This window comes from Peromyscus leucopus, chromosome 5 (assembly GCF_004664715.2).
Source record: "Peromyscus leucopus breed LL Stock chromosome 5, UCI_PerLeu_2.1, whole genome shotgun sequence".
NCBI lineage: Eukaryota > Metazoa > Chordata > Mammalia > Rodentia > Cricetidae > Peromyscus > Peromyscus leucopus.
The window spans coordinates 14,558,865-14,578,246 of record NC_051067.1 but is presented as its reverse complement, the minus strand read 5'-3'; the positions used below and the strand labels follow the sequence as shown (position 1 = coordinate 14,578,246).

At 51.4% G+C, this 19,382-nt stretch overlaps 1 protein-coding gene across 13 annotated transcripts in view; it reads right to left on the bottom strand.

Annotated features, from left to right (window-relative positions):
- Wnk2 (WNK lysine deficient protein kinase 2) overlaps nt 1-19,382 on the bottom strand; it is a 113,479-nt gene that overhangs the window by 58,332 nt on the left and 35,765 nt on the right. For all 13 annotated transcript variants that reach the window (XM_028867657.1, XM_028867659.1, XM_028867660.2 and 10 more), the window contains 4 exons: nt 10,403-10,575; nt 9,134-9,354; nt 3,953-4,110; nt 626-714 (listed from right to left, as the gene is read on the bottom strand). In XM_028867657.1, coding sequence (XP_028723490.1) covers nt 626-714; nt 3,953-4,110; nt 9,134-9,354; nt 10,403-10,575 — 641 coding nt within the window. The remainder of the gene's footprint in view (nt 1-625; nt 715-3,952; nt 4,111-9,133; nt 9,355-10,402; nt 10,576-19,382) is intronic.

Genomic DNA, 19,382 nt, shown 5'->3' with positions numbered 1-19,382 from the left:
TATGTCCAGTCTGTTCTCTAGTACAAATCCATTAACCATGCAGCATCCTCTGGGCATCATGCTGATGGCAATGAACACCAGCTACCTATCCCTCTCTACTCCTGAGAATGTCACGTGGATGGGTGAGTATACTCCAGTTTCAGGGCTAGGAGGCCTCAAAGGCACCCCTAGTTTTCTGGCTGTCCAGCTGGGAAGGCTAGTCCTGTTTTGAAGAGGAACTGGCTTTGTAGAACAACTGGGAGGTCCAGAGGTGAACTCTGCGGCCTGAGAGATGGCTGGAACAAGTACTCCTATGTACAGGCTGCTGTTCAGAAGAGCTGACAGGGCTGAGGCACATGAGGAGCCTGGGCATGATGTTCCTTAAGGTCATGGAAATGGGGACGACTAGATAGCAAAGGACAGATTAAAGGTTTGGGTGCCCAGCACTTCAGGCTGGGTTGGGAGCCTATCAGGCGGCAGGAGAGGATGTGTGTGCTACACTGCTCACAGCAGCTCACTAGCCTGGTGTTGCATAGCTTGAGCCAGTCTGCCTGACCTGGGAAGTCTGCATGGAGAATGTAGCCCGGGATGCCAGCTGGACCAACATCAGCTGGACCACACCACAGCCCGCAGCGCTGGAGCTCACCTTTCTTCTTTGTTCTTGCAGATGCACTCTCCGATGATCTCCTTGATCTCAGGATCATGCACCTTCTCAAAGCTGGCCGGCTTGATGCCCTGAGAACAGAGTAGAGTTATCCAGCACTACCCAGAGCTGGAAGCACCAGCGATACCCCCAGTGTTTCCCATGGCTCAGCTTGCTACCCAGGGCACTTCCCAGCCTGAGTCCTGGGACCCAGCAGAGCCTGGGGCCTCATTGAGTTGAGGGTGGAGCTGTGGGCAAGGAAGCTGAAGTGGCTATGAGGCAGAGCTCTGGAAAAGAAAGAGTGATAAAGAGCCCCTATGTCTACATCCCCTCAAGCCTTTGCTTAAAACCAAGGTAAGTACCTAGTCAGCACCACAGATCTTAGCAAAGAAACATCAAGGACCTTCAGGCTGAGCCTGAAGGGATGCGGTAATGGTACAGTGTGTGATGATCAAATAAAAACTACGAGAAATGCTAGGAGGCAAGAAGACACAACTCACCCAAAAGAAAAACCAGTCTACAGAAATGAGAACGTGCTGCAAGTCGGAGGCAAGGGGCAGGGGTAAAACTCACAGCAGCTGTTCAGGAGTTGAAAAAAAATACTTCTGGTGACGAGCAGAAATTATAGATACAAAAAACTGACTAGAGATGGGAACTTGACAGAAGACAGGGTAACAGGAGCTGTTGGGCATGGAGCTGAGACACAAACGGACACACGGCTCTGTGCCCTTTACTTCAGAATCTGTGACACTAACGAGGTGCAGCTTGGCACATAATACACATAAAAGCAGACCCCCAGAGGGACAGGATGGGGAGCAGTGAAGAAAAAGGAGTCATACTTGAAGACAGATGACGGTTTAGGCAGGAAATGATTTCTATGTAAGCACATGGACCTGAGTTCAGATGCCCAGCACTCAAGTAAAGTCAGGCTTGTTGGCACTGGGAGAGGTAGAGACAGGCAGATCTTGGGGACTCATGGGCCAACCAATCTACAGCGCTAGGTTCAGTAAAAGACCCTGTCTCAAAAGTAATGTGGAGAGTCAACTGAAGAAGACACCTTGATAATTTCTGGGTCCCACACATGCCTGCATGGGTGAATACACACACACACACACACACACACACACACACACACACACACACACACACACACACAGAGAGAGAGAGAGAGAGAGAGAGAGAGAGAGAGAGAGAGAGAGAGAGAGAGAAGAGAGAGAACACACATACTAGAGAACTGATGGTCAAGATGTTTCCAACTTGAATGAAAACTCCAGGCCTATGGATGCATCACATGCAAGCCCCAGGCTTGAAAGCAGAATGGGGAAGAAGCAGACGGGTGACAGGAAGCCTTATGACCCTCTAAGCTCTTCCTTTCAGCATAAGGCCAGTTGCCAACGTTCCTCCCCACTCAGGTCTGAATAGAGGACATCCTGGCTGTGTAAAGCATCCCCAGCTCAAACTCAGGCCAAGGTCCTCATGCATGTTGTCACAAGGATCACCATGTGACAAAAACATGCAGCATGGCCTCCACCTATGCAGTAGACGCTGATGCTGCGGCTGATGCTTCAGATCCAGCAGTGAGCATCTACAAAGCTGTCCCTGCGCTTGGCTGCAGAGCCTCCAGAGCAGAGGCCCCAGGACTTCCCATACAAGCTGCCCTCATCCTGGTGAAGAGCTTCAGCCACAGTGGGTTCCACACCTCCCAGAGTCAGGCCTTTCAGCCCACGCCTGGGCTCCTTCCCCAGGAAGTCAAGAGCACTGTCTGTGGTCACTGCTTCTGGCCACAGGCCAGGAAGAGACTTGCGAGGGAGAGGGAACCACTGGCCACTCTGAGAGCACAGTTAATCTCCCCTATCAGAAGCAGGAGCTGCCAGGGTTCATTTACAATCTGCTCAGTTACAGGGGGGAGGAAGCAACTAATTACAAAAAATAAAATAAAATACCCTGAAGACATCAGCCCTCCCAAGCATCATCCTTCAGCAAGATTCAGCCTTTAAAACCCCTGCCCTTTTCCTTTCTGAAGAATATAAAGAAGGAAGGGAGGAATGGAAGGAAGGGGGAGGAAGAAGGGGATGAGGAGGGAAGGAGAGAAATATACCTGCTGAGCCTGGCTGTTGAAGCCCCACGTGGGGCAGACAAGAGTAAAGAACCTCAGAAGGTCCCCATCCTTATGCTGTCTGCTATCCAGAATGAGGGGCATGCCCAGTCTTCTGCCTAAAATCACCCCCTCCTGCCCCCAGCCCAGATTACAAACCACCACCTATCTTGTATAGGACAAGCCTGAAGCCCACGGTTCCTTTCCCATATGCCACACCGATACCACCAAGATCTCTCAGGCCTTCAACAACCTGCTTGGCAGGCAGCCCCTGACTCCCTGGAGTAACTTTACACCTGTGTGGGCTTCCGGGCCAGGGCACCAGTCAAGAACTCTTGCCTGTCACCACCTAGCCTCAGTGCGCACAGGAAAGGCCCAAGGCAACTAACCAAGTGACATAATTTGGATCTAACAGCAAAAGGAAAGAGTTGCATACCATCTGCAAGAGGGCTCATTAGGGTGGCTGGGCCCAGGGTGGAGCTACATGGGTGCCCAGGCCATGCACGGCTCCACACACACCTGCAGAGAGAACCTCTGCCGCACAGGCACCTGGAGCAGAGACGGACAGACAAAGCACAGGGTCCCAGTGGCTGCCCGAGGAGGATGCAGGAAGGACTCTGGGGATCACGACAACCCAGGTCAGAGAACACCCCAAGGGGCTGCCGGCCTCTCCACGAGAGCAAAGACAACACACCGTGAGGACCACAGAGAAGAGCCCTGGCCCAGCGGCTCCACCTCAGAGGCTGTGTTTGTTCTGATAGCAGAAGGGCCACCACAGAGAGAGAAAGGACAGCCCAATCTGTTTGCACAGCTGAAGCCTTAGAGTCAACTCAAAAATCACAGTGACAGCAAAACAGGGTAGAGGTTCCCAGGCTGCCCGGTGCCGACCGCTGCCCAGAGACACGCTCGGCTGAGGCGATGGTTTGGCAAAAGGGAAAACAAACTGGGATTCTAAGATAAAGAAGATGGGGCTCACTTCCTGAAAGGAGGCCTCAGCAGAGCTTCAGCCTCTCCAGCTTCAGGTTCCTTCTTCCAGGGTCTCCTGGTTCCAGGCAGGGAACAGCCCCCAGGGCTAACCACCACCCACGGCACCATTACTTTTGCTAGACTTCTCACCCAGGCAAGCCTCGGGGTCCCCACGGTAGGGTGCCCATGCTCACTCTTTTTCTTACCCAACTGCCCAAGGGACTAACCAAGGCTGTGTCCTTACTAACAAGGTGGCTGAGTGGACTCACACAGGTGACCTTGCGATAGATCTGGGCGGCGTTCTGGCACTCCGAATAGGGGTACTCTGAGGTGGCCATCTCCAGCATACACATCCCGAAGGCGTAGACATCGACTGACTCATCGTAGTGCTCCTCATACATTTCAGGCGCCATGAACTCAGGGGTACCTGCACCAGGAGCAGCAGACACAGCTGTTACTGATCATGGCCCCTCGGCCCCATAGATGCCCCCAACTGCCTCCATATCTGTCCCGTGGCACATTCAGGACACCAGTAAGGTCAACAGATCCCAGGATTCAAGCAGACGTTCTCTACACACTGAAGTATCTAAAACCTCACCTTATGGCTCCAGGGCTAGCCACCAGTTTTCAGTGCCATTTCAAGCCACAAGGTTGGAAAACACAGTGTCCAGGGGGCTGGGGGAGGGGCATACCTATTCTCTGAGTACACCCTGGTTGTGTGTGGATACTGTACCTTTGGTTACCCCAAAGCTGCCTCTAACTGCAAAAACCCAGGAAAGCCCTGAGTGTCCCCAGAGAGGGGAATGACTAGATTTTCTGGGTATAACTCATGATGAATATGACATGCAATTATCACTTTGGGGGGAGGGGCTGAGAAAATGGCATCCACCTGACACATCCTACAGAGATGTTAAGATACATCAAATACAAAAAAAAGTGAAATGATGCTTGCTCCACGTGGCCACTATGTGCATGAACATGTATGCTCCCTCTTGCGTGTGGAGCCCAGAGGATAATCTCAAGGCACCGTTCCTCAGGTGCTGTCCCTGCATCTGTTTTTCTCCTTTTCCTCTGAGTCAGGGTCTGTCCCTCCCCTGGAGCTGAGTACGCTAGGCTAGCTAGCCAGTAGACCCAGGGATGGGTAGTAACCAAGCTTCGGTTTCAAAAGCCAAAAAAACAAACAACAACAAGAAGAAAAACAAAACAACAACAATAAAAACCATCTTTGTATTAAAATTCAGCTAGTCTGCTTGCTCTGAGGACCCAGTCTCTGCCCGATAACTAACAGGATTGCAGGCCGGCTGCCACTCTACCTGGCTGTCACTTTCAAGTTAGTGCTGGGGACCTAAATTCCAGTCCTCAGGCTTAGGTAGCAAACACTTTAACCTCTAAGCAGCCCCGTGTTAGGGTCTCTTGCCCCTGTGTTGGGGTCTCTTGCCCATTATTCATTTTAATATGCATTGTGAGTCTAACAAAAACTGAAGAAATATAAAAATGCACGTTTGGGTTTATGTAATATAAAGAACACAGAACTGTAGAAAAAGTCTATCAGAAAGGACAGAGACCAAGAAGAGTGCTCATTCTGAGAACTTTCATCCTTTTGTGCTCTTGAAATTCTTTGGCACTGCTGATTTTTAATATTTTTAAGTGCCATCCCATCCCCTGTCAGAGAGTATGAATATACTTCTTAGGCCACAGAATGCATGAGAGAGAGGTCCCAGGCAGGGGTAGCCTACAAGTGGATCAGAGCCCAGGCCCTTCCCACCCCGTCATATATCCTAGGGACCCCAGCATATCTGGAGGGGTTACACGGGCCTAGAGCACAGCGGCCACTCAGGTGGGCCCACCACGGTGGCAGCTGGAACACAGTGAACAGGGCAGCTGACTTGGCTGGAAACCCCAAGTTGCAGGATGGAAGGGCTCCCTCCCCAGGGCCACCTCTATTGCCCATAATGCCATCCCATGATGCCTCTGCCAGGGACTGTGTGGGACAAGTTGTCCTGTGATAACAAGGAGAAACCACAAAGCCCTTTCCTGCTAGAGGAGCCAACAAAGAGACTCCAGGGTGAGTCCTGGGCCCTAGAGAGGACTGTGACAAAAGCGGACTCCCAGGACTTGGAGCTGGGCCAGTCACTCCTTAGCACATACAGGGACCCCAACTCTTCTGGCAGAAACTCTACTCACTAGCTGGCCACATGGCATTAGAGTGAACAGACAGTATTATCCCTGGTTTTGGACTCTGTTGGTATCAGCAAGAAGAAAGGATGCTGCTCTGCAAAAAGTATCCCAGACAGCCCAGCTCTGGGAAACGGGTTGAGCTGGAACTAGCTTTGCTCCAGGAGTGGAGGCCCTAATAATTCCTGAGCATGGATGCACTTGACTCATTTTTCCTTTTCATCTTACTAATTAAATCTGAATTTTAGAAATCACACGTACATGTGCTCGCGCGCGCGCATGCGCGCGCACACACACGTAACTGTCTAGGTGTCTGTCTACCCATTGACCCATTTCATGTTCTGCCATCAGCCACGGGGTCCCTGAGCCCAAGGCTGCCTTGTACATCTGCCAGGCATCCCCAGGTCCCTGCACATGAGTCTGCATGACAGTAAAAGTGGCAGTGGCCCACCCCCACCCTAGGCCCAGATGTTTTGCCGGGTGCTAGGGAACGTTCCTCACACCGCTGCTCTCCAAGCTCCTCATGCCAGAGTCAGGCAGACCTCTGTGGGTACAGCCCTGGCCACCTTTGGCTTTCTAATGGAGAAGTCACTTCAGCTGTGGCTACAAGGCATCTCCGCCCCCTGATGAACAGGAGAACGTGTGCTGAAGCCTGGCAGGAGTGGAGTAGGCTAACACTATAACAACCCTACAGCCCATGAGAATTGCACCGAGTCTGTAATGAAAGACAAATTATTTACTTCATGGGACTTGAAAGCTCTATTTCCTAGATTTCCCTGATCTCCCTGATTTTTGTTAAAACAAGAACAAATTAACAATTGGCCCTTGCTCATTTCCTCACTGGGGAGGCAGAATCCATCTCTCATCTCCTAGACGGACCATATCCTGCCTAGAACTGCTAAGTGCTCACCTGTTACATCCACAGGAGACCCAACAGCCCCGGCCTCCTCCTACTCTACCTGGCATGCCAAGCCCATCCAGGGCTGACCTATAGCTCTTGCTAGAATAGCTATCCTCAGTTCACCTTGGCCTTTTTCCCATTTCACTCTTCAAGGGCAAATTTATAAAACTTGCTTGGAAACTGCCCAGAGCTCAGGACCAGGGTGTGCTCCCCACAGAGGCCAGAGCCTTGGTCGCCAGGATGGAACACACAGGCCTTCACCTGGCTTCAGAGATCAGTAAAGCCAGGTCTCGGTTAGTGCCTGCTCCCTATGCTTCCAAGGAGGCCCCCGTGGGTCAGGCCCGTCCACAGCCCCAGGGCTCTGCCTTGGCCACAACAGGCACTACTGTATCTGCTTCATGCGAAGGGGCCACAGGGATCTCCAGCCCCACTAAAGCAGCAAGAAACGCACTAGGAGGATGTGAGGCCGTGTAGCCTGCAGTGTTGGGTTTACAGCGCCTTCCTGGGCCTGCCAGAAACACCCAGCCTTCATCTCCACTCACTCTTATCACCCAAGCCAGAAACGTGAAGCCTTATTTCCACAGCTCACAGCTGTGGAACACGGGTTCCTTAAGTGGAAGGAACCTTGCTCTGAACACTTATTTCTGAGGTGTGTGACCCTGAGGGGCCTTCCTGTCACCTGTCGGAGTCCAAGGTCTGAAAAACAAAACCTGACTAGAAACTTCCCAGAGCTCAGAGCCAGGGTACAACACCTCCACAGCCCTGAACCCCACCCATTTCTCTTCATTTTATGTAAAGAGGTATCGTGTGTGTGTGTGTGTGTGTGTGTGTGTGTGTGTGTGTGTGTGTGTGGTGTATGCATACATGTACACACACAAAAGTCAGATGATGTCTGGTGTCCTGCCCTATCCGTCTCCACCTACTCCCTTGAGACAGGATCTCTCTCTGAACCTGGAACTAGGCTGGTGGCCAGAAAGTCCCAGCAATCCTCTCACATCCCTGCAGTGCTGGAGTTATAAACGTACATGTAACCATGTCTTGTTTAAAATATATATTATTTTTAAAAGGTATGTGTGTCTGTGTCTGTGTCTCTCTGTGCACACACATGCACACATGCACCACGTATGTGGGGGTGCTAACAGAAGCCAAATCCTCTGGAGCCACCTAACATGGGTGCTGGAAATTAAACTTGGGTCCTCTAAAAGAGCAATACACACTGTTAAACTGCTGAGCCATCTCTCCAGCCCCAGTGCCTCGCTTTTTAAATCTAGGTTCTGTGGATTTGAACTCGGGCCCTTGTGGTTATCCTGCAAGTGCTCTTACTAGCTATCTTCCCAGCCTAGTCCCACCTACTTTCACAGACAGGAAACCGAGGCTTAGGTTGGTCCCAGCTCCCCACCACCCTATTCTACCAGGATAAGGAGACCAGGGATCTAGACTCCAAAAGGCCAGACAGCTATCCTTAATACTATTGCAAATAAAGCAGTCCCCAAGATTACCCAACAGGCCATCTTTGTTCCCCAAGCAATTCATGGGGACCTGAGGCCAACCACCCCTTGTCCTGTTCATGGGGGTAATCAGCCTCGATGGAGGGGCACACCTGACTTCAAGACAGCTATGAGCCCCCAAGCAATTGTCACTGCAGCCCTCTACAGGTTTTTTCCAAAGCCCACAAAATCCTTCCCAGTATCTGGTGGACACGTAGAGACAGGCTAGTCCCTTCGAGGTTGGGCACACACGATCCAGACCCCCCTTATCCTTACACACAGCTGCAGGCTATTGTCCTCAGGACCCAGAGCATCATCTCCCAAAAGTTGGCCATGGACCTATCTCAGAGGAGGAGAGGCCTGGAGCCAAGGCCTGAGGACAAGAAAGGACCCAACCCCCCAGCACCACCTCCCAACATCATGTAAATACCATGCTGGACCTCTGATCCATCTTCCTGCTCAGACACTCCAAGTTGTCATTTCTTTGTGTCCCTGACTGCTGGGAACAGCTCCAATGCCACCTACTACAAGCAGCGTAATTCCTCTCTGGCAATACTAATTCCTCCTCCTGAGCAGCCGCAGTGTCCACCAAGGCTCTGAAGCTGGCATCTAGCCCACCACCCTCGGCAGACAATCACAGGTGGTACCTAACACAGCTAGGGATCTGATGCAGAGACCACCACATCCCTGAGTCTGACAGAAGGGGTCTCAGTGAGAAACAAAGCCAGTATCTCCAGGCAACCTACTAGGCAGGTCCTCTGGCCGAGTCACCAGAATCCTGGGACTGTTTGGATGCTCTGTACCAGGTCTGAGCAAAACCAGGTGACGGTGGCTCCTTGAATGCCATGTGGTTCCCCGATGGGCTTAGGGGGAAGAAACAGGCTCACCTATCACACTTTTGGCAAATGATGCTCTTTTAAGGGTGGCCAGGCCCAAGTCACCAATCTTCACAGAGCCGGTGGGTCCCGTGATGAAGATGTTGTCGCACTTGAGGTCTCGGTGAATGATGGGGGGTGTCCTTGTATGCAGGAACAGCAGGCCTTTCAGGATCTGCCGGCACCAGCTTCTCAGTACCTTGGGCTTCATCACCTTGAACCGCTTCAGGTACCTGGAGGAAGGGCAGAGCTCACCAAGCAGCTCACCTGCTGCTGTCCCTGGGAAGCCCCCATCTGGCAAAGCCTAGCCACATGCATTTGGCAGCTACGTGGCAGGCAGTGAAGGGAAGGGGAAATGCCAACAGCTCTTCCCCTACCCAGGGCAGCTCAGCTGGATCCAGGCCTGGAGCAGACGTTGACCCAGGACCACAGCCTTCACGGCTCTTTGCCCTGGAGACCTTACTACCAAACCATGGCAAGCACAGCCTTAATCTCCTAGATGTAATAAGGAGGCACCAAATGGGGCAGGGTCCCAGACTACAGTATGAGTGACAGAGGAACACCTCCAGTCAAAGGTCAAGAAGGCCAGGCCATCCATGCAACAAGCCACCCACGTGATGAGCCCTGGCTTCACCCAGGAGGAAGCGAGAGGTGAGGATGAGAATTAGGATTTTTCTCACCAAATCTTCACATGAGAGCGAAGCTGCCCAGAGGCAGAGGACATCAAAGTCCTCCTTAGGTCCTCAGGGTTAAAATGGTTCAGAGGAACCCAAGCTATGGCCACTCAGAGGGGACATCCCCTCCCCCCATAGTACAGACCTCGGGGAACAGGGACAAACCGCCATGGTCACCTAGCTCTCAACCCCCTACTGTGTTATGTTTGGCCCTTAACATCTGCATTGTGCCTCCAGGACACTAGAACATGCCAGGCCGGCCTCTAGGCAAACAGACATTGGCCAGAAATAAGGAACCATATCACTGGGAAGTAAAACAGCCTTCCAGTGTCCCACACAGGAAGGGAGAGTGGGAACAGTCATATGGTCATGAGAACCAGTCTCATTTGTCACAAGAAGCCAGAGGGAGCCAAATGCCAGGACTAGGTTTGATTCTTCTCACTCGGGGAATGGGCTTCCCATGGCCTAGAGAAAGAATATCACTCAAAAGAGATTCTGAATCACAGACACCTGTCAGATTGGCCCAAGCATTCCAACACCTCTGTTACGGTAGCTATCACAGCCCTGCGCCCAAGGCTACCCCAGCCCACTCGTGTGCAGCACTTACGTCTTCAGTGTCCCCGAGGTCATCAGCTCCGTTACCAGCACGATACATCGCTTGCCCTTGGCGCTGGACTCCCAGAAGTCGTAGAAGCGCACGATGTTGGGGTGCTGCAGGCCTTTCAGCATCTCCGCCTCCTCTTTGAACCGCTGCCGTTCAAGCTTGGTGAGCTTCCGGTCCTAGAGCCAAAGACAGGTGCACTGGGTGGGCTGTGCTCTGGGCCTTGTCTGCCACGCTCCCTTCCTCCAGGAGAGTGCAGCCGGTGTAGGGGCGGCAGGAGAAGCCTCAGAGGCATGCCATTCCCCAGCAGTGACATGTAGCAGGATCTACCCTTTCACAGTGACAAGTGGCACACCACAGCCAGCCCCCTGGGCCCCACAACCCCAGATACAGCCCCTGCCTGGGGCCCCTCTGTTAGAAACTGCTCCAGGAAGCCAGAAGCAGCTCACGAGCTATGCTGCCAAGCTTTTGCACTTTTTCATTTCAAACACCTCAGAGGCCTCTGCTCTCTCCAGTGATCACTCACTCTCAGAGTACTTGTTACAGGGATGAAATGTCCGTTTGCTTCTAAGTATACACAGAGCGGGGAGGTGCTCAAGACCCAGGAGACCTCAGCGGAGGGGAGATGACACATGCCAGAGACCAGCACCGAGATGATGAAGGACTGACTTGGCAAAGCCAGTCCTGAGAGCAGGCAGCCCGGCCCTTGGAGCAGGAAGAAACATGCTTCACCTGGCCTTGTGCCACGATGCCTGGCCAAGGCAGCAGAACTAATCTGCTGTCCCAAAGTTTACAACAGAGCAGTAAACACCTATCATTGTAGGTCTAGGCACATAGTTCAGTGCACACAATGCTTACCTACCACGCACAAAGCCCTGTTGTTCAACCCTCAGCACTCAATGAACAAGGCCTGGTGGCCCACACAGTACTTGGGAGGTAGAGACAGGAGGATCAGAAGTTCAAGGTTATCTTCAGCTATATATCGAATTAGAGGTTAGCCTGGGCTACATGAAAGCCTGTCTCAAATGGAAAAAAAAAACAAACGCCAAAAACAAACTTCATTGCTATCTTGGAACTTTTCATCAGGTATGTGAGCTCCACCCTCTGCCCTCTGCCTTAGCTCCTGCCTCATTAACCCCTGTAGCCTACCTAGACCCTGGCCCTTCCCTTCCCCAAATCCAAATGGATTCTCACCCTGGAGCACTCAAAACAAACCCAAAGAGCTCACATGTCCCCAAGTGCTGCTCTGTGCTTCCAAGCTCATCTCATAAGATGCCACCAGTCATGGGCCTTAGGGTGACCTCTCTGCACTCTATAAGCACAGTGAGACCTTCTCAACTCCACCTAAGTGGTGCCCAAAGTCACCTTCTAGTCCCGTCTCCCTGGCCACACACCCCAGGGCCACAAGTGTGTGAGAAGAGAGGCGTCTATATTTCCAAAGGAAACTGTTAACACAACCAAACACAGAGCACAGAAACTTGGAGGAATTCCAGGAGACAGGAAGCAGGTGGTTTAAGATAGACCAGGGAAGATCAGAGCTGAAAGGAAATATAAGCAAAGATCCCCAGGATCCTTTGGGAAGCCTCATATAATGTCAAGCCAGAGTCCAATAGAAGCAGTGGGCCCATAGGGTCATGACAAAGGTCACTGTGTTAAGAAATTACTCCCCACATGGTAGCTGTACCCATCAGGCCAGACCACTGCCCCATAGCACAGACCCTCATCAGTGGGACTAGACAGCAGCCATCATCAACAAAGCCAAACAGCCAAGAGAAATGATCAGTGCAGCCAGCACCAGAAAGACAGTCATTCACAGACTTCAAAAATAGCTAATTAATGTTCTTCTCATGAACACCCAGAATTTGGACCTGCTTATACAAGAGCAAACTTGTATTTTAAAAGGAACCACCCAGAAGAGAGTTCTTACAAATTTTGAAAGCTGGGCTGGCCTTTTTTAATATATAAAATATTCCATAATCCAATGAAATAGTAAGTACAAAGAAAGTTAATCTCTAATCTAGACAATAAAATGGTAACACGTTCCGCTCATTAAAATTACTATTTATCTAAGATAATGAGAGAAAAGCTACACATGGGGAGAAACCATTCCCAATACACACATCCGACAAAGGCCTCAATCCTGAATGGAGAAAGAGCTTCTGTAACTGATGTAGACAGACAGATGCCTCACCAAATAACCTACAAAAATGGCCAAGATCCCTCAGCAGCTTCCTACCAGCTCTGGGTTCCATCACTCCCCTCCTGGAGAAGACCCACAGGAGAGAAAGGAAACACAAGTCCTTGAAAGACGGGCAGGTGGGCAGCCCCACCACAGCCCCACCTAGACTCGGCTGAAGCCTCCCACCAGGTAAATAGACACACTTCGGTGGCACTCCCACAAAAGCAGTACACCTCAGCAACTGGAAGGAAATTTTTTAAATATGCATATTTCACTGATTATAAATTACACCTCAATTCTTAAAATGTAACAAAAAATAAATAAAAAGTTAAAACTATCCAAAGACCAAATGAGAAAGTAAGTTTAAAAGGAAAAAAAGAAAGAAGAAGAAATATTAAGAGACATGAAAGAAATACCTGGAAGACAACTATGGAACTTTGGCTCTGAGGAGAGACATCCATCCTGAAATATGCACAGCAGAATAGCATTTCCCCGAATTAAAAGGAGGATGATTTAGGACGAAAGGGCCTACTGAGGTCAGGTCAGTAAATGAAAACTGACCCGCCCTCCAGCTCTGTCCCAGTGAAACTTCAGAATCCCAAGGCCCGAAAAAATTTCCTATCTGTGAAGAAATGGCCCAGGCAACAGTGAGTGGAATCAGTGATACTGGTTGTGGGGAGGGCAGCAGCCTCTTCAAAGTGCCGACTAGGAATTCTATACCCAGCCAAATGCACACCTATCTAGGCTGACCAGACTCTTTTTCCCACATGTGAGAACTCAAAGGTGACTTCCCGTGCCCACAGAAGTGGATGTGTCCGAGTTGGGGAAACAGCTCATCAGACAAAGGAGCTTGTTGTGCAAGCGTGAGTCCAAATCCCCAGGTATAACCATATACTGTGTGCATCCAGGCCCCCTACACACAGTGCTATGGGAGCTATGGGAGGATTGGAAAGCTTGTTTGTCCACCAGCCCAGCTCCAGGTTCAGTGAGGAAACCTATCTCAAGCGAACAAGGAGAGTGACAGAGCAGGACCCCCAACATCCTCCTCCAGCCCCTTCACGCAGACACATGCGCAGAAAGCACACCCACTCACACCTATGCACACACACACAAAGGAATCTAGCTGAATTGACCTTTGGTGTCACTGATGAGGCAGCTGAGAAGACGATGAATCCTGGGCAGGCTCGGCATCCCCACAAAGCCTTCTCAAGGCAGCAACAGTCTGTCTCCGGTTCCCTTCCCATGGGTCTAGTTAGTGACTTGAGAGAAGCCTCAGAGCACCATTAAAGTCTACGTTATTTTACGGTACCCATCATCGACCAGCAGCAGCATATGGCTCAAAGTGCAATGCCCAAGTTGTAAGTAACAAAACTAACACAAATAGGAAGCGGGAGACGGCGCCTTGCATAGGCTACAGTCCATCGCTGTCCTCCCCATGTGAGTGTGCGTCCACGCATGTATGGGTGTGCAATGTATGGGTGTGCATGCATTTACAGAACCCAGGGCCTGGCACACCATTACTGATGCCAGATAGCTAGAAGTGATAAAGACATCCGAGTCAAAGGTCGTTAGCCATGCATGCTGCCTCTAGGAGAGGGACAGGAAGTGGGGCAGAGACCTTATTATAGGTTCCATGCCACCAGGATGTTTTACCAAGGTGCCATGCCCCTTGGTCATTTAAGATTGGATCTCACGAGCTCTTCTGAGCACGGCCCACTCTCACTGGGTTATGCAAGTCATCCTCACCCATAACTCCACCACTGGTTGGCCATGCAAAGGAGTATCAAAGCGGCAGCCTCCAAGGTGGGGAGAGGGCCATTCAGGGGTGCTCAGGTCTGACAACCCAGGTGATCAGATGGCCTGTTTCTGATTGGCTTAACCCATGGTTCAGGTCAACCTGGAGACACACATCAGAGGGGGCTTTTGGTATTAAGAAAGTCAGAGGTTGCCGGACAGTGGTGGTGCATACTAATATCCCAGCACTTGCAAGTGAGTTTGAGGCCAGCCTGGTCTACAGAGCAAGTTCCAGGACAGCCAGGGCTACACAGAGAAACCCTGTTTCGGAGGTTGCTGCCTAGAAAGTGCAGTGTTGGCAGGGCCGCTCCAGTAGCAGCAGCCCAGGGCCACAGCGCCATCACTACAGCCCCAGTGGGTGATGACAGAGGGAGTCAGGCCCACGAGGGACATGTCTGCTGTTCCTGGAAGAGTGCAGTGTCTTTCTGTAGCAAGGCAAGAGAACCACAGCTTCTGAGGACTGAGAGAAGTGGAGAGCCATGCTCAGGCTTCGGCGGTAGGGCTGGCTAGCGCTGGCTAGCACTGGCACAGTATAACTGGTGGCAAGCCTCTTTCCAGAAGATGTGCTTGTGGTCTGAGTCAAACCAAAGGAACATGAGAGGATTTTTTTAAGTCATAAAGAAGAATGAAGATATGCTCTCTGTAGAACCCTGATGTAACTGGAACAGTCACAGAAGAGAACTGTCTTCACAGAGGACAGTATTACAGGTCTGCTCTCGTCTGTGGGTGCTCAAATCCATGCAGACGCATAAATCATATGATCCAGGTGACACAGAGGAGAAGTGAGACTGTCCAGGAGAACAAAGGGATCCACTAGGAAGAGGAGGGGCCCCAAAGGGGAGGGGAGGATGGGGAAATACGCTCAGAGTATATCACATGCTTCCATGAAAACGACCTCACCTAATCCAGTACAGTCATTTTAAAAATTTACATATATGGGTATTTTGCTCTGCATGTCTGTCTGTGTACCATGTGCATGCCTGGTACCTGCTGAGGTCAAAGGAGGGTGTTGGACCCCCTGCAACTGGAGTTACAAATGGTTGTGAGCCATCATATGGGTACTAGGAATTGACCCGGTCCTTTGTAAGAACAAGTGCTCTTAACTGCTCTGCCAACTCTCCAGCTCCCAATAACCTTTTTTTAAGCAAATAAAGGCTCTGGAGTCTGGGTCTAGAGCTGTCTGTCCTATGTAGGGAGGAGACTAGGCCCAGTTTGGACTCCAACTAGTCTGACAGAATGGGGTTGGAGGTCCCCGGAAGAGCTTCAGACCTACTCAAAGATTCATCTCCCTCATGTGTCACACCAAGTGTGACACCCAGTGGTGCCACCATCCTGGGGCCAGCAGGCATCTATCTGGTCAGGTAGCACAAAGCTCCAACTGTACACCTGTGTCTCTTCTGTCCCCTCACCTCCTGAGGTACCCCAGTACTCCAGAAGGCTCAGTGTCCCTGCACACTCCACATCATCCTGGAATACAGGTCCTCCCTCCACTCTCAGGTTCCCAGGGTTTGAACCATGTCTACTCCCCTTGCTGGGGCCAGTGCATGCTTACATCACTCTCACAGTTCGAAGTCTGTGGGCTGGATGGGTGCAGCGGGCACAGGGTCTGAGAGGGTGCGCCACTCTATCTCCAAGCTCTGCTCCAGGCCAGGAGCTAAGCAAGCAAGAAACCTTAGGGGAAAGCCGCCCACAGACGAGAAAATCAACACTCAATTACCCACTGAGACAAAAATAAGGCTGAAAGGACAAGCGGGCAATGCCAGCCAGGGCACCCAGCCCCCAGACAGAACCCTATCTGCGGGCGGCCTGGGAGAACTGTGATCCCCACTCTGTGCAAGGCACAGACAGGGCCAGCATCTCTGCAGAAAGAGACCTCTGGGAGGACATAATGAAATGAGGCTGGGGACTGGCCCTGGACAGCAGTGGGTGACAGTCTGTGGATGGCTCAGTCTACATCTGGTACCCTACAGCCAGGGGAGAAAACTTCTGGTTCTGTTCCCTCCTATACCAGCTGCAAGGGTGAAGCCCAAGCCCTCTTAGCCTCGTCCTGGCAACAGTCAAGTGTATCACCGAGGAGCCAGGGTGGACACCGCCATCACAGTCAAAGAGCTCCTCGCAGCTATCAATAAAAACAGTGGATACAGGATATGACCAGAAATCAAGAGAGTGGGTGATATGTACCTAGAGTCGGTCTTTGAAAGAGACTCCAGCCATCGACCCGTGTCCCACTGTCCACCCTGTGAGTCCAGCATGTGCTCAGATCGAGGGCTCAAGATTCAGGAAAGGCACCAGCAAGCCTCCTCATACTTAGCCTTCTTTGTCAAGAGCACCAAGAAGTTCAGTTATCTGAGGCAGAAACTTGTACTTGAATGTCTGGTGCCTTGCTGCCTTTGAAAATAATGCTTTTTTCTTCAGAGGGAAGGGCTGGGGCAGAGAGAGGATGACAGGTGTCGGGTGACTCAAGGCCTTGCTCTAGGCCAAACTCCTGATCCTAGGACTCCAGCCAGTCACTGACGGAAAGATAGGTCCCCTCACCAAGAGGAAGCAAGCCACACTGTAGAGCAAGTTATTTAGATTAATTTTATCTAATTAATTTATCTAATTTATTATGTTAATTAATATAAACATCGAAATGCCAACTCCTCAGGGCTTGCTATTTTAAATGACTTATTGGTTCATGCAAGCAATAAATCCAGAAGTTTGGGTATCAGGAGTGGCTTCATCAAGGTCCCTCTCCCATTTCCAACACTCTGGAAACATCAACTCTGTCTCAATCTGAAATGTCTCCCATGGGATCCGAGTGTCAGCTCCCCATCAGCCACAAGTTAGCCATTCGCAAGGTTGCCTCCCACTCCGGTTGAATCCAGTTTCGCTTCTGCAAAACCTGATAATGCAGTGTTTCTGAATCTCTTCTATCACTCTTCTAGCCCTCTCCAGCATAAAACTGTAGATTCTGAGATATAGCTCTTTAAATAAAACTCTTGCTACCTAAGATTCTGGGGCCCAGGTGCTTCTTCAGAACTGGATGGCAGGCCATTATGAATTAATAATGCACAGGTGTGACCAAACAGAAAACAAACTTCATTGAAAATGTGTCTTTTCTGCACCACAGAGAGCTCTTCCCAGCAGTACCAGGCACCTACTGGGGAATTTTTATTATCTCAGGAGAGAATCAGGGTCTGGCATGAGTCTGCCCATCTTCTGACCTATGTCCAGGGACGCTGAGAACGTCTCCACTCAGTCAGAAGAAGACAGAAGAGGTCTGTGAGCCATGGAGGGGACATTTCACCCTCCTTCCCAACAAACACTTAGGAGACCTGGAACCTGTATTCCCACATGCTACATCAGGACCAGCAGCCACCTCACCAAACAGGAAGCCCGCATCCTTGCCAGAGCACAGTGGGGCAGTTGGAGGGCAGGTTCTGTGCACCCTACTGTCCCTACTCTGGGGCTCGAGTTTCAGGAGGTGACCATCTCCTGGAATAAAGATGTCACATTGAAGAGGACCATTGTGGGGACCAGCAGGCCTGTCACCGTCTAACATGAACGAAAGGTCCAGGGAAGGACACATAAAGACCAGGAGAACAGAAGTCAGTAGGGGATGGTGTGTGACACAGACGGTGATCTAGACACAGCAGCTCCTCTGAGGCCTGGCCCATATATGTGGCACAGGTGATGAAGATGTGGGCTGTCTGGACCAATCGCCAGACCACAGCGGGAGTGGATGGGAGACACATAGGCATGGCTGACACCATAAACTTCTCTAGTGGCCTCGAGCCTCACAGAGACCACTGTGGACACCAGGCCTTTCTTCCCACAGATGCCACCTGTGGAGGAACCCCGACCTACACAGGGAGTCCCTCTCTATACCGCTCCATGCAATCTCCATCTCATAAGCAGTTCAAGGCACTATGGAGTCAGGGCAGAGCTGGCTGCAGTGCCAGTGCTTGGGAGGACAGGAGAGGGAGGGACATTTTCAGAGATCCCTAAGCAGCCCCTGAAGGGAGAAGCAACAGTCAGGTGTTACCTAACTGACTGTGGGAGAGAAAACAGAGGGAGGACAGAGGGCCCTCGGGTGACACCACCTAGCTGTACGTCCAATACAGGCTGCCCACTTGGGCTTCCCAGTGAGTCTGAGAGGTAGCCACAATGCCTGGAGACAGCCTGTCTTCCGTTTCACTGTGACCTTCTCAAATGGTACCTGTGAGTGGTTGAGTCCACACTGGACACAGCAGGTCGAGAGGCTAGCCATCCTCCGTCCTCTGAGTACCAGACGGCGGACGCTAGCCTACAAGCCCACACCTAAATGCTACAAGAGCCCTGGTGAAAGGAGGGGAAGGGGGCGAAGGGGAAGGGGGCTAGCCTGCGATGCACCCAGCAGTCAGAGTGAAGCGGACTTCCAGAGACTCGCAGCCTTCTCTAGAAACAAGTGTGCCTACATCAACATGGGGTCCTCTCGGTCAGATCAAAGCCGCCATCCAATAGAACACACCTCGGTATAACCCGTGGGCTCTGGACCAGGTTTCTCCCTCAACAAAGAAACCCAAGAGACCTGACCCTACTGACGACTCCATTAAACAATGGAGACCCTCAGTCCTGCAGTCCGGAGGGAGATGGGGCAACAATGACCCTTTAGCCCGGTCCCCTCAATGCCAAGAGATGGGCAGTGACACCCATGGGAAGAGCACAGTGCTGGCTGGGATGGGGCCACTCTTGGGGGAGGGAAGGCAGCTGCCAGCGGGGAGCCTGTGCACCTGCGCTTCAGAAATAACAGAGCAGCTGAGCAAAGAAACAGGTGAACACGCCAGGAACAACAGGTGGGGCTGGGGACGGGGCCCGTGGGCGTTTCACTTCCAGGTAAAGGTGTTCCAGTTTACAGAGTCAACCTACAATTCCGGGGGGAAAGTAGAGCGCATTCACATGCAGCCTCTCCCACCCCTTAGGACAGCACCCAAGGGCCTCCTCTCCACCCTGTGGCGGCCCTACAGCATTTAAGCCACAGCCCACGCTTCG